The sequence below is a fragment of the Carassius gibelio genome, chromosome A15 (assembly GCF_023724105.1).
Source record: "Carassius gibelio isolate Cgi1373 ecotype wild population from Czech Republic chromosome A15, carGib1.2-hapl.c, whole genome shotgun sequence".
In the NCBI taxonomy this organism is placed as follows: domain Eukaryota; kingdom Metazoa; phylum Chordata; class Actinopteri; order Cypriniformes; family Cyprinidae; genus Carassius; species Carassius gibelio.
Window position 1 is genome coordinate 21,145,426 of NC_068385.1, and position 19,782 is coordinate 21,165,207.

General features: G+C 38.8%; 2 protein-coding genes across 8 annotated transcripts; both read right to left on the reverse strand.

The window, feature by feature from the left end:
* Positions 1-681: 681 nt before the first annotated feature.
* LOC128028713 (phosphorylase b kinase gamma catalytic chain, skeletal muscle/heart isoform) lies at positions 682-9,066 on the reverse strand. 2 transcript variants are annotated; one of them, XM_052616030.1, is made up of 10 exons: positions 8,862-9,066; positions 8,258-8,365; positions 6,037-6,215; positions 5,896-5,950; positions 5,590-5,655; positions 3,372-3,535; positions 2,277-2,367; positions 2,018-2,171; positions 1,778-1,903; positions 682-1,212 (listed from the first exon to the last, which is right to left on the reverse strand). In XM_052616030.1, the coding sequence occupies exons 2-10, from the start codon at positions 8,338-8,340 to the stop codon at positions 946-948; spliced, it is 1,185 nt and encodes a 394-aa protein (XP_052471990.1). In that variant the 5' UTR covers positions 8,341-8,365; positions 8,862-9,066; the 3' UTR covers positions 682-945. The 2 variants fall into 2 exon arrangements, with proteins under 2 accessions (XP_052471990.1, XP_052471988.1); XM_052616028.1 differs by having other exon boundaries at positions 8,258-8,354; positions 8,862-9,063.
* A 379-nt stretch (positions 9,067-9,445) lies between these two features.
* LOC128029392 (heterogeneous nuclear ribonucleoprotein L) lies at positions 9,446-19,428 on the reverse strand. 6 transcript variants are annotated; one of them, XM_052617159.1, is made up of 15 exons: positions 19,266-19,428; positions 18,602-18,720; positions 18,272-18,509; positions 18,097-18,184; positions 17,732-17,826; positions 17,421-17,493; positions 13,527-13,559; positions 12,713-12,781; positions 12,236-12,486; positions 12,035-12,156; positions 10,923-11,124; positions 10,785-10,842; positions 10,531-10,635; positions 10,257-10,301; positions 9,446-10,053 (listed from the first exon to the last, which is right to left on the reverse strand). In XM_052617159.1, the coding sequence occupies exons 1-15, from the start codon at positions 19,350-19,352 to the stop codon at positions 9,995-9,997; spliced, it is 1,644 nt and encodes a 547-aa protein (XP_052473119.1). In that variant the 5' UTR covers positions 19,353-19,428; the 3' UTR covers positions 9,446-9,994. The 6 variants fall into 6 exon arrangements, with proteins under 6 accessions (XP_052473119.1, XP_052473120.1, XP_052473121.1 ...); XM_052617160.1 differs by lacking the exon at positions 13,527-13,559; XM_052617161.1 differs by lacking the exon at positions 10,257-10,301.
* Positions 19,429-19,782: the final 354 nt, after the last annotated feature.

Consider the following 19,782-nt stretch of genomic DNA (forward strand, 5'->3'; position numbering starts at 1 on the left):
AAACAGATATTAATTTTACAGTTTAAACAGCTTCAGGGAGTTTGTGAGATGGCTTGAACTCTGGTTAGTGGTTAGACTGAGGTCAATGATAATGTAAATGTTCTTCGCTCTCTTTCTGTACAATGCAAGTTTTATAATTAGTAACTAAAAATGTGTGGATTAAATTCATGTCATATTAAATATAACTCCAATGATTGTAAGGCTTAATACATGCTTTATTCATCATATGTTCTCATATTTATTTTGTTTTATTTTTGTCATGTGTTTTTAAGATATAATTTTGTTACAAAATACTACTGTTTTAATCTGCTTTTTGTAATAGTTACCATTTACTTTTTCATCATATGATTTTTAAATTGTATTAAAACCAGTTAGGATTTGAGCTGGAGACATTGTGATTATAGTATATGCAACCCACAACAATTACAAAAATTTGTTCTATTTTCCTTCTTTCTTTCTTTCTTTCTTTATAGTAGCAAGTGAGATTGAAATGATATTTTGACAACTGAACTGACATGTCCCTGGTTCCCATTTAAGAAATATGGTCACCTTAATTTATCTTATTTTTTAATAAATCGATTCAATTAAAAATCTAAGATCTGGATTTACTATAACCCCAAATTATACAAAACATATAATTTGCAATAAAAATAAAACCATTAAATCAGTACACACATCATGTTTCATTCGATAATTTGTTTTCTTTTAATATTTCATATAATTTATCACATATCAGAATAAATAAACATGACCTGAATTAGCATGAGAACTTCAGGCAGGCTTTCGGTAACGGCATTTAAAAGTTTGACTCTTCAGGTCTAAATGAATGAAATACTCACGATTTAGAAATATTAGACCATTTTACAATGTGGTACAGTATGAGGTATTGATGTCATACCTATTTCTTGAACATGTTATCCTGTATAGTGTTCAGTAGTGTGTATTTTACATCATTCTGAGAAATGAATCATCTGTTTCCGCTGCTAGAGAAAGCAAAGCAGCTTTTGGACTGTTCTCAAACAGGGCCGCTCTGTTCTGCGTCTGGCCCTTCTTTACCCAGTGTCCGTAAATCTTGAACGCGCAGGCATCGATGAGTTTGCGAATAGGCTTTACAGCGTACGGGTCACTCTTGATCACTTCTTTGGTGACTGGCTTGGCACGCCGATAATTGCAGTAAATGCGCATTGCTGCCAGAACTGTCAAGCAGATTACCTAAAACATGACAAAAACACAAGTGTTTGCAATAAACCTACATGGATTTCCATTGGGGTGTTTTCTTATTGTTATAAGTGCAAACATTTTCTGTTTTTATCCTCTTATGTCAAATTCTTAAATGTGATCAATTTGAATAGACAAATGAAATGAGCAGCATTAAGAAAATCCATCTTTGCACAGATTTAAACCACAAATACTACAGTCCAAGTACAAATGAATGTTAATGTTATGAGATTAATGTTTTACATATTAAAATTATGAAAACAGAAACATCAGATGATGAGGTAAAAAATAAATGACAGCCTAGTTTTAAAAACTACAACCACAATAAGGTTGTCTTGAGAAGTGAGTCGTTGAATCATTCTTTCAACCAGTTTGTTCAAAATGGCTAATTTCTCAATGGGACACTAAATCATTCACTCAGCCGATTCGTTGGAAAATGCAGATTCATTCATTAACGAACCACCACCAGGTGTTTCTCAGACACACACAACGTTTGTCCTCTGGTTTATGAATTACATAAATAATTTAATCATTCTTCTTAATTATATATAGACCCCACCTTGAACTTTCGGTATGGGCTGAAATGTCGCACCTCTGCGACCACATACTGCTGGAAGAAAGGGTGGTTTAATGCATCTGTGGCAGTGTAACGTGCCTCAGGATTCACCACCAACAACCTGGAGATCTGGAAGCGTTTACACACACCACAAAGTGCAGGTTAGTGGATCTACTGTAGGCTTGCATTCATTGGCTGGTAAAGCTTGTTATTTGGATATTCCCTGATCTGCTTCAGACGCACCAGGTCTTTCACGGTGTCTGAACGGTCGTCCCACTCCGGAGAGGTGAAGGTGTAGCTTCCCGCCAGGATCATGCGTAGCATTAGCATCTGCTTCCTGTGCCAGAAAGGAGGAGAACCTGCAAGAAGGGTGTACATGATCACCCCTGCACTCCAGCTGGAAAACACAAGAAACAGTGCCATGTCTCAGTTCAGCCCTACACCAAGCTCTTATATGAATGTTATGAAAAGTCTTTCCCCAATATATGAGGGTCTTTCTCACAGATCAACGGCGGTCCTGTAACCCTGGTGGTGAGGATCCATTGAGCATTCGATAATCTCCGGGGCTAGATAGCCTGGCGTTCCACAGACCTCTATGTGCGACAACACAAGATCAAGAGAAGCTCTAATGAAACACACAGTTGGTATGTTTTTGGGATCCTAATATGTACTATTTATATCAGTATGTTACAGTATAAATGACAATTATTTGGTTGAATCTCATGTAAAGTGAGTAAAATATTTTATTGAATTGTTTATTAATGCCCATTCACATTTTGGCCAGACTAAATTGTCAGCAAAAAATGTACATTAAATCAGCATAAATGTAGATAGTAAAAATGATGGAAGCCTTTTTCTGCCACTGAAAAAAATTTAATGTAAAAAAGGTTATTGTGACTTTTTATCTCACGTCTGACATTTTTTCTCAGAATTGTGTGATATAAATTGCATGTCAGAATTGTGGGAAAAAAAGCCAGAATTGCAAAATAAAATAAAAAATCGCAATTAACTTTTATACATTTTATCTAGTGCCAGAAATTGGCTTACATAAAAATAAAAAAAAGATGATATAAAAAAATAAAAGTATAAATTTAAATAATAAAACTTATATATCTTATAATTTAATACAATAAATATAATAAGGTAATATTTGTTAAGATTATATTAAAACATTAGTTACATTAAAATATTATGTTTTGTTTAATGATTTATTATATGTATTATTCATATAAAATCATGCAATAAATTATAAGATTATATAAGAATATTATATTTGTTAGAATATCTTTACATATTTTTTTTTTTTGCATTACAGTACTGAGAATCAGCTTGATGAAATTAACCAATGTAATTAGTTTCATTTCATTTATGTAATTGACTGGTCATTCTTGGACTACTCTGTTCCTGGTTAAAGGTCAGAGGGCACACCAAATAGCAATTAGCTCATGTAAATCTCTTAGCCAGTGATACGACATATCCACAATATGATCGATATTCGATTAGATTCAGGGGCCTGCGATATTGATATATCGATGTTATGATATCATGTCCCTATTTTCCAGTTACACAAACAGGTTAAGAAAAAAATCTCCCATACCATTAAGTTTTTGTCCTGGTGCAATCTGCACAGCAAAGCCAAAATCAGTGAGTTTGATGTTCATATTGTCATCCAGAAGGATGTTTTCTGGCTTTAGATCTCTGTGCACAATGCTTTGAGAGTGAAGGAACTGAACCACCTCCAGCAGGGACCGCATAATCTTCCTGCAAAACCCAAACATAGTGCTGCAAATACATATACAAAAGGTACTGTTGTATACATTTCATCCTAAAGTCAAGACAAAAAAAAGACAAGAAACACATACAGGTCCTTCTCAAAAAATTTGCATATTGTGAAAAAGTTCATTATTTTCCATAATGTAATGATAAAAATTTAACTTTCATATATTTTAGATTCATTGCACACCAACTGAAATATTTCAGGTCTTTTATTGTTTTAATACTGATGATTTTGGCATACAGCTCATGAAAACCCAACACTCCTATCTCAAAAAATTTGCATATCATGAAAAGGTTCTCTAAACGAGCTATTAACCTAATCATCTGAATCAACTAATTAATCATGGGTAAGACTGCGGACCTGACTGCTGTCCAGAAGGCCATCATTGACACCCTCAAGCGAGAGGGTAAGACACAGAAAGAAATTTCTGAATGAAGAGGCTGTTCCCAGAGTGCTGTATCAAGGCACCTCAATGGGAAGTCTGTGGGAAGGAAAAAGTGTGGCAAAAAACGCTGCACAACGAGAAGAGGTGACCGGACCCTGAGGAAGATTGTGGAGAAGGACCGATTCCAGACCTTGGGGGACCTGCGGAAGCAGTGGACTGAGTCTGGAGTAGAAACATCCAGAGCCACCGTGCAAAGGCGTGTGCAGGAAATGGGCTACAGAGAAGCAGCACTGGACTGTTGCTCAGTGGTCCAAAGTACTTTTTTCGGATGAAAGCTAATTTTGAATGTCATTCGGAAATCAAGGTGCCAGAGTCTGGAGGAAGACTGGGGAGAAGAAAATGCCAAAATGCCTGAAGTCCAGTGTCAAGTACCCACAGTCAGTGATGGTCTGGGGTGCCATGTCAGCTGCTGGTGTTGGTCCACTGTGTTTTATCAAGGGCAGGGTCAATGCAGCTAGCTATCAGGAGATTTTGGAGCACTTCATGCTTCCATCTGCTGAAAAGCTTTATGGAGATGAAGATTTCATTTTTCAGCACGACCTGGCACCTGCTCACAGTGCCAAAACCACTGGTAAATGGTTTACTGACCATGGTATTACTGTGCTCAATTGGCCTGCCAACTCTCCTGACCTGAACCCCATAGAGAATCTGTGGGATATTGTGAAGAGAAAGTTGATAGACACAAGACCCAACACTCTGGATGAGTTTAAGGACATCCTGGGCCTCCATAACACCTTAGTAGTGCCACAGGCTGATTGCCTCCATGCCACGCCGCATTAAAGCAGTCATTTCTGCAAAAGGATTCCCGACCAAGTATTGAGTGCATAACTGAACATAATTATTTGAAGGCTGACTTTTTTTGTATTAAAAACTTTTATTTTATTGGTCGGATGAAATATGCTAATTTTTTTTAGATAGGAATTTTGGCTTTTCATGAGCTGTATGCCAAAATTATCAGTATTAAAACAATAAAAGAGCTGAAATATTTCAGTTGGTGTGCAATGAATCTAAAATCTATGAAAGTTACATTTTTATCATTACATTATGGAAAATAATGAACTTTTTCACAAAATGCTAATTTTTTGAGAAGGACCTGTATTATACAAAGTTCAATACATTGTGTAGTTAAGAGAAAAATTACGCTCATTCAACAAAACTTGTGGCATAATGTTAACAAAAACAAAAATGTAATTTGACTTCTCTTCTTTACAAAAAGGCAAAATATTGGTTACAATGAGGCACTTACAATGGAAATGAATGGGGTCAGATATTTTAAATTTAAATACTCACTGCTTCATTATTATAGCTACAAGACATAATTTGCATAAGACATAATTCCAAATATTCCTTTAAATTGGCATAAATTGAAGGAAGTACAAAAAACACTAATGATGTACAAATATTTTTTCCCCCATTATGGCATTGAGAAATAAATATTTTTACATTAGAATAATGAGAAGAAAAAGGGGGAATGTGTTTAATTGTCATGAAAATAATGATCATAATTTTTTTTTATTTTTTAAAGGAAAAAAGATTTGGATTTTGTGGTGAAATATGACCTGCATGGGTTTATCCATTATAAATGATACTAACCTTGTCTCTTTTTCACTGAGTGTAACCTTCTCGGTTAGATAATCAAAAAGCTCTCCCTTCTTCATCCTGTGAGAACAATATTAACTGCATAAGTGTTAAAGTATGATTAAACACCGGTCCACATGTGACAACGTGTACCTCCAGATGTGTTTGAGACCCATTATTCCATTTCTGTCTCAGTGGTTGAACTTTTTATGTCAATTCAAATATTTACTTGCTGGAAATAAAAGCAGTTGAATGTGAGAGGACGTTTCTTATTTGTGCTGAGTTTATTGTACGAAATCGCACAGAGTGAGCTCTACTTACAAGTCAAACACTAAGAAGAAGAAAGCTTTAGTTTCAAAGGAGTCTTTCAGTTGAACTGGAGGAGCAAAGAAACAGTGTGTTCAAATCATAGACTTTCTCAACGAGATACTGATTTAAAGATGCTGCTCTGTGGATACTTACTGATATTTTCTTGGCCACACACTTTCTTGAGGATGTCTATCTCCTTTATTGTGGCATTTCGGATCTCGTCGATCTCCTCGGGGCTCATCTTATCTGATGGCGTGATGTCTATGATCTTAACCGCGTACTCCTGAATGCTGCGCTTATGAATGCAGCGTCGAACCACACTGCTCACCCCTCTGCAACACCATTACCATCAGTGAGGAGATTCTCAGTATACAGAAATTTAATAAATCAACATTAAAAACATGCATTAAAAAAGGTCAACCAAAACCTGACCACATAGTTTGGTCACTTGGAAACCAAACCTGACATAGGTTTAAAACTTTGAACCAATATGACGTTCATTATGGTGCACTGTGAATTTCATTCCTCTCTAGTTTTATTTGGTGTAACATTACATTATATTTAGTCATTTAGCATACGCTTTTATCCAAAGTGACTTACAAATGAAGACTATAGAAGCAATCAAAATCAACAAAAGAGCAATGATATAGAAGTGCAAATGACAAGTCTCAGTTAGCTTAACACAGTACATGTAGCAAGGGATTTTAAATAATATTATAAATGAAAAGAAAACAGATAGAATAGAAAAAGAATAGAGCAAGCTAGTGTTAGAGGTCATATTATATATATATATATATATATATATATATATATATATATATATATAGCTATTGGAAGCCAGTGCAAATTGATAAATAGAGGTGTGACGTGTATTCTTTTTGGCTCATTAAAAATTAATCTTGCTGCCGTGTTCTGAATTAATTGTAAAGGTTTGATAGAATTGGCTGGAAGACCTGCCAAGAGGGCATTGAAATAGTCCAGCCTGGACAGAACAAGAGCTTGAACAAGGAGTTGTGCAGCATGTTCCGAAAGAAAGGGCTCGATCTTCTTGATGTTGAATAAAGCAAATCTGCAGGACCGGACAGTTTTAGCAATATGACTTGAGAAAGTTAGCTGATCAATCATAACTCCAAGGTGTCTGGCTGTTTTTAAAGGAGTTATGGTTGATGTGCCTAACTTGATTGTGAAATTGTGATGAAACGATTGGGTTTGCTGGAACCACACTCAGTTCTGTTTTGGCAAGGTTGAGTTGAAGGTGATGGTCCATCATCCAGTAAGAAATGTCTGTTAGACAAGCTGATATGCGAATAGCTACCGTTGGATCATCAGGATGGAATGAGAGGTAGAGTTGAGTGTCATCAGCATAGCAGTGGTATGAAAAGCCATGTTTCTGAATGATAGAAATGATGCCATATAAACAGAGAAGATAAGTGGTCCAAGAACTGAGCCCTGAGGCACCCCAGTAGTTAGATGTTGTGACTTGGACACCTCGCCTCTCCAAGATACTTTAAAGGACCTATCTGATAGGCAAGACTCAAACCACTGGAGTGCGGTTCCTGAGATGCCCTTTGTCAGTAGTCTTGACAGGAGGATATCGTTCAAGTGTTTTTGCAATAAAAGGAAGAGGGGAAACTGGTCTGTAGTTCTCTAAAAGAGATGGGTTGAGGGTGGATTTCTTAAGTAGTGGAGTTATACGAGCTTGTCTAAATGATGAGGGGAAAACACCAGTGTGGAGGGATGTGTAGATGATGTGAGTGAGTGCAGGTACAACTGCAGGAGAAATGGCTTGAAGGAGATGAGATGGAATAGGATCAAGTGGACAAGTTGTAGGATGATTAGAAAGGATGAGTTTGGAGACTTCTGCCTCAGAGAGTGAAGAGAAGGATGTAAATGAGTGTATGTTTGTTGGTTATGTGAGCTTGACTGATTGAAGTGTGGAAAACTGTGCACTGATGTTTTTAATTTTATTAAGGAAAAACATGGCAAAGTCGTCAGCTATTAGAGATGAAGCAGGAGGGGGAGGAGGAGGACAAAGAAGCAAGGAAAATATTTTTAAAAGCATGTGAGAGACGAATTGTTAATTTTGTTATGGTAGTATGTCCTTTTGGAGAAATTAGACATTAGACATTGGTGTTTATTAAATTACTGACATTTACTGAGATTATTATTACAACTGATTATTAATAATCCAACAAGAGCTTTCAAATATCCATCTTTGCCAAAATAAAATGAAAAATTTGGAAATATATATGTAAAAAATCATTACTATAATGTGATTTTTTTTCTTGTTGTTGTTTCTTAAATCGGCCTGAAATATGACCCGAGTATTATATTAGTTGGGCTTCACCAATTTATCTGTACAATATGACAATACCTTCCAAGGATCTCCTTTGGGTCATACTTCTCATAGAAGTCCTGTGATCCAGCCCAGTCAGGAGTTTCATCTTCTTTGGCCATTATTATAAACTCACCTGTAAGAAAACTGGGTTATTGCAAACCTACTGGACATCAGACATGTTTACAATTGTTATGCTTATGATAAATCTTTATTGATTATTTATGAAGCAACCAAATACTAATCACAACACAACAGTATAAGTTATAAACTAACAAAATAACAGACTCGTACACCATGGTACCATGAAATACCATTTCTGACATGACATGGTCTTTTTTAGAGTACCATGTAAATACCGTTGTGATCTTATTATCCGGCTTCAATCAATATGGGTCAGAAACATGAGCGTGTTTTATGCGTCTGCTGCTTTATTTCTGTTACCGTTATTATTTGTAGCGTTCTGACATTAAAACTAGATTTATAACGAGCTGTGCTGTGCGGTCATGTAACGTTTCTCGGGATGTTTCTATGCGGCAGCGGAAGCAGCAGATCCGCATCCACCGGAGGCGCAGCATCATGGACGGCGGAGACCTGCTTCAACACGAGCGGATTACAAGCACCGATTCACGGCATAATTTACCTGCTCGAGTCGCTATTAGTCCCGCGGTTCAACAGTGTCGCTGTCCTTCGTCTCGTGCAGTCGGTGTTCAGTCCATGTTCCAGGCTTCTCTCGTTAATATACCGGGAGAGACACGACGGGTTGCCGTCAACAACACGAGAGGGCAACTGTTAATGTCAAGATCCAAAAATAACAAAAAAAGACGTATTAAAGACAGGACAGTCACATATTGTATTATCACTGACGGTTATGCACGCTAATGATAAGAAAACCGGTGCACACCGATATTGCTGGATCAATTCATTAAAAATAAATAAAAACACACATTTACAACCGATTTTTTTTAGTTAAATGTTAGAACATATATTGGGGGATTTAATATCTGGTCGTACTGGGGAGTCTACATCTAGATTTATTCATCACATCAGCACTCTTTCGACACGTCCATCATCTTCTTTATTAGTGTATCATTTCTTCATTCATTTGATTTGGGTTTCTGGGCCTCCATTCACAGGAGAATCAGAGGAAGGTACCTTGAGTATAGAAACACTCAAGCCTGGAAATCATTTAAAAAGGTCTAGCAAATAAGCAAGTGGAAGCAGACATTTTTGAATACACAGATTATTTCTTTATTAAACTGAATACATTTTATTTTCCAGATTCCAAATATACACTGGGCAATAACATCCAGGCAGCTTTTGAGGGAAAAAAAATCAAACAAAAGTTTAAACATTTTTAAAAAATGAGTCACAATTGTTCCCTTGCAAAAGCAATAACAGAGACCCATTATAACTATTTTAATTTGATAATCAAAAAAACAAAACAAAAAAACAATGCTGTCTTTACAGGGAGACGTTTCTAAAACTAAGGTGCTGAGCCCAGAACTAACAGTCAATCAATCATAGTAAGCAACATATAAAAAAAAAAAAACATCGTTCACAAAACCCCAATACTGGTACAAAAGCATTTCAACTCTTCTCTTCCGTTAAAAACAGAGTTCAGTCAGTTTTACTGTCAGCTTATGCTACGGCTCAATCAACACGTCTGCACACCCACTTACACAAATGAGCCATTAAAGGACACTAAAGTAGCAGGAAGATGAAGTGATGGAGTGAGCGAAGACACTGGGATGATGATGATGATGATGATGCTGTTCAGTTTGCATGCTGTGCAGTAGAGAAGCACAGCTTGAGTGTATATGGGTACGGGCCACCTGCAGAGAGAAACGCAACAAACCGCATAAGTACACTTTTTTTTTTACGTTAAAGCTGGGTGCGGTGAGGAAAGCAAGTAAGAACGAAGCAAGAACAAAGACATGAACACTACTGTTGTAAATTACAACTGTCCTGTAAAACTGAATACAGAACACAGAATTCACTTCTGTGGCTTATTGTGTTTGAATGGATAAATACACACCGCCGTCAAATTGTGGAGTCTTCACGTGAGCAGAGCAGGTTGTGTCTTAAATCAAAGTAAGCGGTTATGTGAAAATCAGATGTTGATCAGTATATTTAGATCGGTGCATTCGGTCTTTGTCACGAATGTTAATCTATCAACAAGACTAAATAACTGTATTTGTCCTATTGTTTGTAATTTGCTTTGTGTTCTTATTTTTAAAGACAAGATATATATACACAGACTTAACAGTGTAATACAATGTCCCTTTCATGCTGATGAGGAGGTCACTTACTGGGGTTTTTCATCTGGTGATGGTTTATCATAGCAAGAGCTTCCATGGCGTCATTAACAGACTCCCACTCCAGAAGCCCTGACGAACTCCTCTCTGATGTGGAACCTTTCAATAAAGAAAACCAGGATTGCACTCATCACAACAACGAAGGAGCATAGATGACATCTCAAGTTAATAGAGTGAATAGTGTGCTGAGCTTAGCTTTCTATGCTGTTATTTGCAATGCCTCAGTTAAATACAGCACGTTCACGTACCTTTAGCTGCAAATAGTTTGACATTGGAAGGGCTCTTTACACCAAGTTCTTCACAGATCTGAAAAGAGATCGTAAATGTACATGTCAAATAAGATCAGGTGACAAGAAAGGTCCTGACTGCATCTGATGTGAACTGACCATGGTGAAGGTTTCTGGTGACGCCTCTGGTGCTGCGTTGAAGAAGTGTAGGACGTTGCTGGGATGCTGAATGCGGTTCTTTGCCGCCTGCTCTGGAGAAGTGAAACGGTTATTTCTGCTCCCGTGGAAGTCTTTGAAGCTGCTGGAGCCGTCTTCCAGCTCATAGGACTGACCGGGCATGATGGCCTGCTGCTTAGACACACTGACACGAAGAAAAGAAAGAAAAACACTAATCAATGAGTTGATCGATATAAAGAAACTTTTAAAAAAAAGTAAATAAATCATATTGTAGGGCTGCACGATGCGTGGTTTAAGCTTCGATATCGCGATGTACGGATCAACGATAGTCACATTGCAGGATGTAGGCCGTCGTAGTTGTCCTATATTCATTAACCGTATGGGCCAGCTGCTACCCGGCCCTTGACCAATGTGATTCGCGGATTTATGGCACAGCTTAACCATCATAGAGTGAATGTTTTGACAGGGCAGAGAGAGAACGCGCGAGCGAGAGAGAGAGAAAGAGAACGCGCGAGCCAGAGAGAGAGAGAGAGAGCGCGCGAGCGAGAGAGATAGAGATAGATAGAGCGCGCACGAGAGAGAGGGCGAGAGAGATAGAGAGAGAGCGAGCGAGAGAGAGAGAGAAAGAGAACGCGCGAGCGAGAGAGAGAGATAGATAGAGCACGCACGAGAGAGAGGGCGAGAGAGATAGAGAGAGAGAGAGCGAGCGAGCTGTCTTGCTCTCTCTCACTCGTGCATATTAATCAATTGACACAATGGTGTCGATGTTTAAATCATTAAAAATGATAATGTAAGTGTTCACCCCATTTTTGTTTTTAAGAAAAAATTTGATAAGATTTCAATATATATAGCAGAAAAATAAAATATCGCCATGTCATTTTTTCCCAATATCCTGCAGCCCTATCTAATTTGTCATAATAAAAAAACTCCATGTAAATAAACTAAACTTGTTTTTAATGCATTTAATGATTAAACAATGTTGACACAAAACGGTTCCAAAAATATTCTAATCCTAATACCCTTCATTTGTTTTGTCAAATATGCAATCAGCCTGCCATTATCGCATAGTTAAAGAAATTGCAATTGGAGCGTACCACACGTTGAGCTTCTGATTGAACAGGAAGTTGTTGTTGAGATGCGAGATGGCACGATCCACAGCATAGCAGTCTCCCATCTCCACCATAGCAGCTCCAGGCTTGCTCTTCATGAATTTCACCTACATTAAAAGGGGAAAAGTGGATTTCAGATAAAGCTGTTTTGACAGTGTCCAACACACTTTTAGCTGTTCTACATACCCGCTCCACGTTTCCATACAGGCAGAAGATGTTGAAGACCCTGTCTGCATTTATCTTTAAGGGATCCAGGCCATAGACCATGATCACCGGTGAGTCTGCATGTGCGCCATATTCACCGGGGGGTGGAGGTGGGGGGCCGTACTGTGCACCGTAACGCTGACTGGTTCCACCACGCCTTGGACCACCAATGGGGGGCCCCATCCGTCGGCCTTCATAGCCATAACTCTCGTCTTGGTATCCCTGATACCCACCTGAGAATACACAAACGACAAACAGAGCACGTTAGGGTGGGGGTTGTGGGCAGGTTAGGTGTAAACAAGCATTTTACACACCCTTCACTTTAGTTTAACTTTTAATGTCTACACAGCACCATCTTGCTGCCACTGTGATCTATGCACCCCAATTTTTTGTGGTTTTAACATCCACTCCCCTGTTTGTGAGCAAATGTGTTAAGGCATGTGGCCCCGCAAGCCTTACCATACTCTGGAGGGTGGTCTCCCAGCAGAGCCGGCTGCCTCTGGCGCTTGTTGGGGTTGGCGTTCATATCTGAGAGGCGAGAGAAGGAAGAAGGCCGAGAGAGAGTGAAAGATGAGTTTTCTGAGAGGCGACAGGACAGGACACTGACTCGTGAATGTTAATGTGATTGGCGTGAGCTTTCATTTCAGCAGAGAAGGGGACACAGAGCACATCAGAAAACAGGGCCCATAACACTAAGATGAATCTCACAAAAATGTGGGTAACATTACACCCCAAAAAACATGTAGATTTGTGTAAAGAAAATGAAATGAAATCTTTAAATTATTGAATTTTGTTTGATAAAATATTCATGACAAATAAAGCACATCTTCACCTTAAACTATCATTAATATCTTAACATCATTTTTTTATCTCACTATTAAAGGTGGTTCTTCTTACAGTAACGAAGTGTATTTTAATACATCAGAGTATAAAATACTGCAACTGGTTCAAATACTTTTAAATTGCTGTAATGATACTTTTAGTAGAAGTGGGGATTTTATATTAAATGATAATCACAGGGTTCAAATTCTTTTCAACATTTGGTGTTTTTTTTCTTTTGATTTTGGGGTGAAATGTTATATTTTGTCAGGTATTGTGAGACTGACCTATGAAATATGACCTATTTATTACTACTCACAAACTTTCTTTTGGGGTGTACCAGCACCAAACTAAATCTGCTTTGTTCGCTGTGACAGTGTATGTACGTCATGTATAATGTTTGGGAGTGAGTGAGTGGGGGAGGATGGACAGAATGTCTACTGCAGACACACACCTTGATTGCCCCCATTGCCATCAGCATCTGCACCTGTTCAGGTACACACAGTGCAAACATCAATCTCACAGACATTTCTGAACAATCACATAACAGGTTTCTTACTCTATTCAGGATCTTAGGCTTAGATCTGCTTAAGGCACCAATCCTTTATGCTAAGTAGTTGGGCAGCACAGGAAACGTGATCATTTTACTTTTGGGTTTTACATTAGGCAGACTGATTAGCGGTTTTGAAAACTTGCCTCAACCAATGATCCGAAGCCCAAAGAATACTTCAATATTGAAGCGAAAGCTTGCGCATGCGTACAGCCGAAAACAGCGTTTCAAAGTAATAGTCCATTTGACAGCGTGCACAAACAGGTGATTGAATACATGCACAGTAAAGTTTCATCCTCGTCCAGTGCCTGCGAGATTTCTTTCCAGAACTTAGGACCAATTAAACGTCTTAATACTCGTCAACGCAGCGGTCCACTGTCACCACAGTCGCCTGTAGGCTGTTGTTCCATTACATCAATTTTTTTATTTTTTAGCAATTACAAAAAGTGTTGTCTATGGAAGCCTGATTCTGCCACTAAATAAAAATAAAAGATGGTAATTGCGACTTTATCGGAATTATTTTTTTCTCAGAATTGCGAGTTTATATTACAACTCGCAATTCTGACTTGCAAGATATGAACGTGCAATTAACAACAACTAAAAAAGAAAGTCGGAATTGCAAGATAAACTCGCAATTGCGGAAAAAAATATATGTTCTGTCAATTGCAAGAGATCTTGCAATTCTGACTATTTTTCTCAAAATTTACAGTTATAAAGTCAGAATTGCAAGATATGAACTTCATTACATCTTGCAAAGAAAAAAAGTCAGAATTGTGAGAAAAGTCTCAATTACCTTGTTTACGTTTTTTTATTCAGTTGCGGAAACAGGCTTCCATAGTTGTCACCTTGTGGAGCAACTTTTCAATGCAAAAAGTTTAGGTGCATATTAGAGCATAACATACAATATGGTTAGAAAAACAATACGTTACTTACAATAAAGTTACGGTGCACACATACAGTATTATGGTGAAGAAATGTACAAAGAACACTGTATGCACACTCTAGCAAATGCATAAAACTGAAGTATATTTTGGGCTTTAGTGGCACAGGGGGCCGTCTTGTTAATAGTGTAAATACACAGAATGGTGCAAGAGTTGGAAACTAGCACCCTGTAATTGGAAAACTAATCATGCAAAACATCTCCGAGGATCACAAGTACAATAAACTTGCTCACAGAAAAACAACCCAACCCAAGAATGCATTTTAATGCACCTTGCTGAACTACATCAATTGGTAGCCCAATGAGGAAGACCAAAAAACAACAACAACCAGACTCCAATGGGAAAGAAAATATCAAGTTAGTCAAACACTTGCTCATACACCCCCATGAAACTATAAGTGCATCACTCCAAGACAACAGAAGCTTGGGGTTACTTACAGTACAAATGCAAGGGTTGGGGGATCAATGACGGTGCAAGTAGAACATGCCGTAAATTAGCCACCGTTGAGCGTCTTCATGGCATCCTCCTCCATATCGCACTTAAGAATTTCCCATTTCTTTCTCCCACCAGTCCATTCCACTGATTTCCCAAGTACTCTCCTTGTTTGAGTCGGGTTTCAGTGCTCCACTGATGCCAGCACAGACGTCGTATTCTCATTTCAATGCCTGTTTTTCCATGGTGGTTGAAAAGCTGGAGCAATTTATGCCCAATTCAGATTGACTGGTACTTCCACTAGAGACACAAAGCCAACCTGCGTCATACGGAAGGTGTTACACAGTAGTCAAACGACTGAAAAAAAAAAAGGGAAAAACGTCACATATTGACAGAAAGAGAGAGGAGGAATCGTGAGAGGAAAGGTCTAGAGGAAGAAGACACAATGTTGGGGGAAGACGGCGTATCTGAAACACCAGCCTCCAGGGCTTAACAGAGTAACAAAAAACTTGACGTGTGGCTGTCTGCATGTCAGTGCATCTGCTTGTTGGAATGATGTCTGCAGTGTCTTCGGTGTCTCGAGTGGTTTAGTGTCATCAGCTGTTGACGAGTGAAGAGTCAGGCATGTCGATTTGTAGGTGTCGGGTTTGTGTTTTAACGATTGGTACGGCGAGAGAAAGACAACGTAGACCAGAAAAAGACAGACAGGTTTCAGAGAAGGCTGTTTGTCTGTGGATGTCAGCAGTTTGACATGAATGAAGAGGTCTGTTTGCATTGTGTTGTGGTGTCACTTGAGGATGCGTGTCACAAACATCCCATATTAGCAGGTGAGGTGTCACAGTGGAGTGTGTCTTGTTCTTGACCCGTAAGAAACTACGGGAGAAAGTTGAATGGGTGTGGGAGCCATAACTACTTGCACCGACAACCCCAAATCCTTCAATGTCTTCGCTGGCAGTGTCATTTCTGTAGGATGTGATGAGTGCTAAATGTTGCGTGATCAGGTGTTTGTCAGGATGCCTCTTAGTTTCACAAGAGTAAAATGAGTGTTTGTCCTTGTGGAGTCATATTTTCGCAGGTATAGGAGGCAGTTGGTGTTTGATGACTGATACAGTGTTGGAAGTCTGAGGCACATGTGTCTTCTGTGAAATCTAGGAAATGTCCCCCAGTGTCCAGATGTATTGAGTGTTGTTGCACTTGATATTCTGGAAATTGAGTCTCTAAATGTACCGCATGAATGTGAGGAGCAAATGGCCGGAGTGAGCACCAAAGAACAATTCATTCAAACTGACGTGGAACTGAACTGAATGTCTTTGGGCACACCGTTGGTTGACATGAATAATACCTTTGGAAACATGAAATCATAATTGCCCCCCGTTTACTTTGAATACAAGTTACCCGTTGTTTTGTGGTCAGATAATCAAAGAACATACCACAACTTAGCACTGCTCAAACGACTTTCAGTTTCGAGCTCTAATATTTTCAAAAACATTATAGGAGTATAACAAATTACCAATGGACAAAATCAAAAATCCCCTTTCAGTAGGGCTGGGACAATGCGTCGAGGTCATCGATGACGTCGACGCAAAATATGCGAATCGATTCGTCGACCTGTTTTTATTTCTCTAAAAAACGTTTTTCATTCAGATATGTAAATCAACATGTATAAATTGTTAGTAGTCAATTAATGGGGAGGTAATCGAAATCGAATCGGTCTGAAAAAATTAATCGTTAGATTAATCGATGCATCGAAAAAATTATCGCTAGATTAATTGTTTAAAAAATAATCGTTTATCCCAGCCCTACCTTTCAGCTTTTTATTCTTTAATATAACTTCATCTGGAAAAGTAAAATGGGTTGCAAACATAGTTTCATGTTTGACCGTAAAAGGTGTCGAGGTAGACCGGGGGTGTCAAACTCAGTTCCTGGAGGCCCGGAGCCCTGCAGAGTTTAGATTTAACTCCGATTAAAAACACCTGATCCAACTAATCAAGTCCTGAAAACTACATGGTGTGTATTAGAACAAAACTCTGCAGGGCTCCGGAATTGAGTTTGACACCCCTGGGGTAGACCATGGACTCATAATCTGCCTCTATGGTGCTAACCAAGTAAGCCACTTGCCCCTCACACTACTGGCATGTGACAGGCTTTGCTGGAAAAGGAAGCTTGTGAGATATTGGCAGGGCAACATTCTGAGGAAGCCTTAGAAAGATCACAGGGGTACGGCTTTACCTTCCCCTCAGAGAGTCACAAAAACATACACAACATGCGGTGTAGACCTTGGTGTGCCTAACAATCAGCACAGGGGAGGTGAAAGAGCGGATTCATTGCTACAGTTCTAAGACCTCCCAATCCCACCCACTTATTTCCCCCACAGTGGCAGTAAGGGCGCTGAGAAATGTCAGAGCAGATGTAGAGTTAACGGTACCTTGGCTGCTCAGGTTTGGATTGGTGTAGTCCCATGTGTCCTGGTCATTCTTGAACACATTAAGGCGTGTAGGCTAAGAGTAAAACAAACAAATAAATTCATTAAATAACAATTATCTTTCTACCTAACCCTAACCCTAACCTAACTTCTTGCGTCAAGATTTTGACTCTTAACTGGCTGCAAAACCAATGGTTCCTCTTGAAACCACATTTTCAAGCCATTCAGAAAATGCATAAAGACTGGAGTACCGTCAAAAGTCTGAAAAACAATGCTTTTAGCATTAACACACAGTTAATTTAGACGAACCTCACCTTGGCATACTCGATCTTTAGTGTGCAACAGCCAGAGTATATATCAGCCCCATTGAGTGAGGCCTTGGCCCTTTGGGCGCTCTGAACGGAATCAAATGTGCGAGGAATTAAAGAAAAACAAAGGGATCATGTGTGCCATGAGTACAGAGGTCATTATGTAAAGTATTCTTGGAATGCAGCATTCTTTAAGTTACTCGGTTTGGACAGAAACCTCCCAACAGTGCTTAGTCCACATGCAAAGTGGATTTAAATTACCAGATGAAACAACCCTGACAAGAGCGCGATGACTCATGAACACAAATTAATTTACAGATAGCACAAATCTAACAAACAGCTTTGCTCTGTTGTCTGAAACAGTAAAGGATATTCCACCATGGCCTGGACCCCATTCTTCCTAAAGATGACGACTCTTTGAACAGGTCCACAGTTGTTGCAAATAGTATAGAGAACATCCTGTAGAATAACAAGAACATTAGTGTGAAAACTCAAATTAGTACGATAAAAAGTTTAATGATATTACACAATGGATGTGGGTATTACCGTGGTAATTGGATAAATGGGGTTCATGATTGTCAATAGCAAAACATTATTAACACTGCGGGAATCATCAGGGTCTCCCGGCCTGGATATCTTCTGACTGGTAGAGTAGTTTACGAACGCAGGATGTCCTGCGATGTAGATCTGGTTGTCGTTGGCATAAGTAACAGCATTGCAAGACCCATTCATATCCTCATATTCAACCAGGGCTTGACGCTTCTTAGGCATGAGAACAACGTAACTGCAGAAAGATGGAGATGCATGTTCCTCAATGCATTTCACGACAGGCAGAATCAAGGTATGGGTACGGCACAAGCGTGAAGCAAAAGATACCTGATGGCTCCAAACTCTTGCAGGGCTTCAACGATGTCTGCCTCCAAAACCCCGTCCACTAAACCCCGGACATGCACCACAAGAGAGGGCAGGGTCTTGTGTGGGTCAACATAGTCCTCCTATGAAATAAATTATCACATTAGTCCAATAAACTGGCATAACAAAGGAACCAGTATTTATAACAAGAAAAAAATATAAATACAAACATTACAATTTGTTTGTAATACTGACTACTATATACATGCAATGTATATTATCCTTAACTGTGTACGATCTGAGCACGTTCTATTAATGTATATGTATTAATGGTCACGTGCGTTGTGCTAATGCACAATGTTTTCATTGTGATTAATAACGCACTATTCAAACGTGATCGCGGTTACATGCAGCATAATCCATTTATTTAATCCGAATATATGTGTGGCGTGGAAAAAACGTGAATCTCTTACTAGCACATCAAACATTCGCTACATAATAATTTTCTGTTTTCGTATACTTGTTTTTGTAATGCTTTTGTGCAGTAATACCAGCGTGCTGTAGCTCAATTGTTTGGTTAGCTGGTTTGCTAACTAGTGCTAAATTAGCTAGCTAGCTAACCAACGCTAAATCAGATAAAACCCGTAACAAAAATAACAGATGGTTTGTGAGTAAAGATGTGTCTTACGGTCGCCATGCCGCCCTCGGTTTCCGTTTTTTGGCGTTTTGTAGCTCTGCCGCCTTCACTGTAGTAGCGGGCCGTCTGCGTCGCCATGTTGTCCCGTTACGATTCACGCGCATCAAAATGAAATGGCAGAAAACTACAGAAAATGGGTCAGGCTGGGGTGACGCCCACCAAGACAAGAACCGTCAAGATTAGTGGTGGAGAGAAACTGTCAATCACCATCGTAGTCCAATGAAAAAGAAGCGTGTCTGTAGGTTGAGGCCAATGATTGGACACTACAGTTGTCACTTGTCAGTCAGAACAGAACGGAAACCCCAAGTCATAAGGCAGCAAATATTTGCAATTAGTGTAAATAACTATAGATTCTATTTACACTATGCTAAAATGTTACTACTTATTGAAAATATTGGCAATTATCTGCACCTCTGTATTGTAATACATTGTAAAATAATATAATATATTAACGTATTTAGTGTAAATTGTAATGCCATCCAGGGCCACTGCTACTTTAAGGGGTCAA

Excerpts from the sequence above, each read along its gene's own strand:
- LOC128028713 (XM_052616030.1), bottom strand. The coding sequence starts at position 8,340 with ATGGCCAAAGAAGATGAAACTCCTGACTGGGCTGGATCACAGGACTTC. Across the intron at positions 3,536-5,589 it reads CTCAGTGAAAAAGAGACAAG|GAAGATTATGCGGTCCCTGC; the intron begins GTTAGTATCATT and ends TGGGTTTTGCAG. Across the intron at positions 2,368-3,371 it reads ACCAGGACAAAAACTTAATG|AGGTCTGTGGAACGCCAGGC; the intron begins GTATGGGAGATT and ends TGTCGCACATAG.
- LOC128029392 (XM_052617159.1), bottom strand. The coding sequence starts at position 19,352 with ATGGCGACGCAGACGGCCCGCTACTACAGTGAAGGCGGCAGAGCTACA. Across the intron at positions 12,782-13,526 it reads TGGCAATGGGGGCAATCAAG|ATATGAACGCCAACCCCAAC; the intron begins GTGTGTGTCTGC and ends CTCGCCTCTCAG. Across the intron at positions 12,157-12,235 it reads TGTATGGAAACGTGGAGCGG|GTGAAATTCATGAAGAGCAA; the intron begins GTATGTAGAACA and ends CTTTTAATGTAG.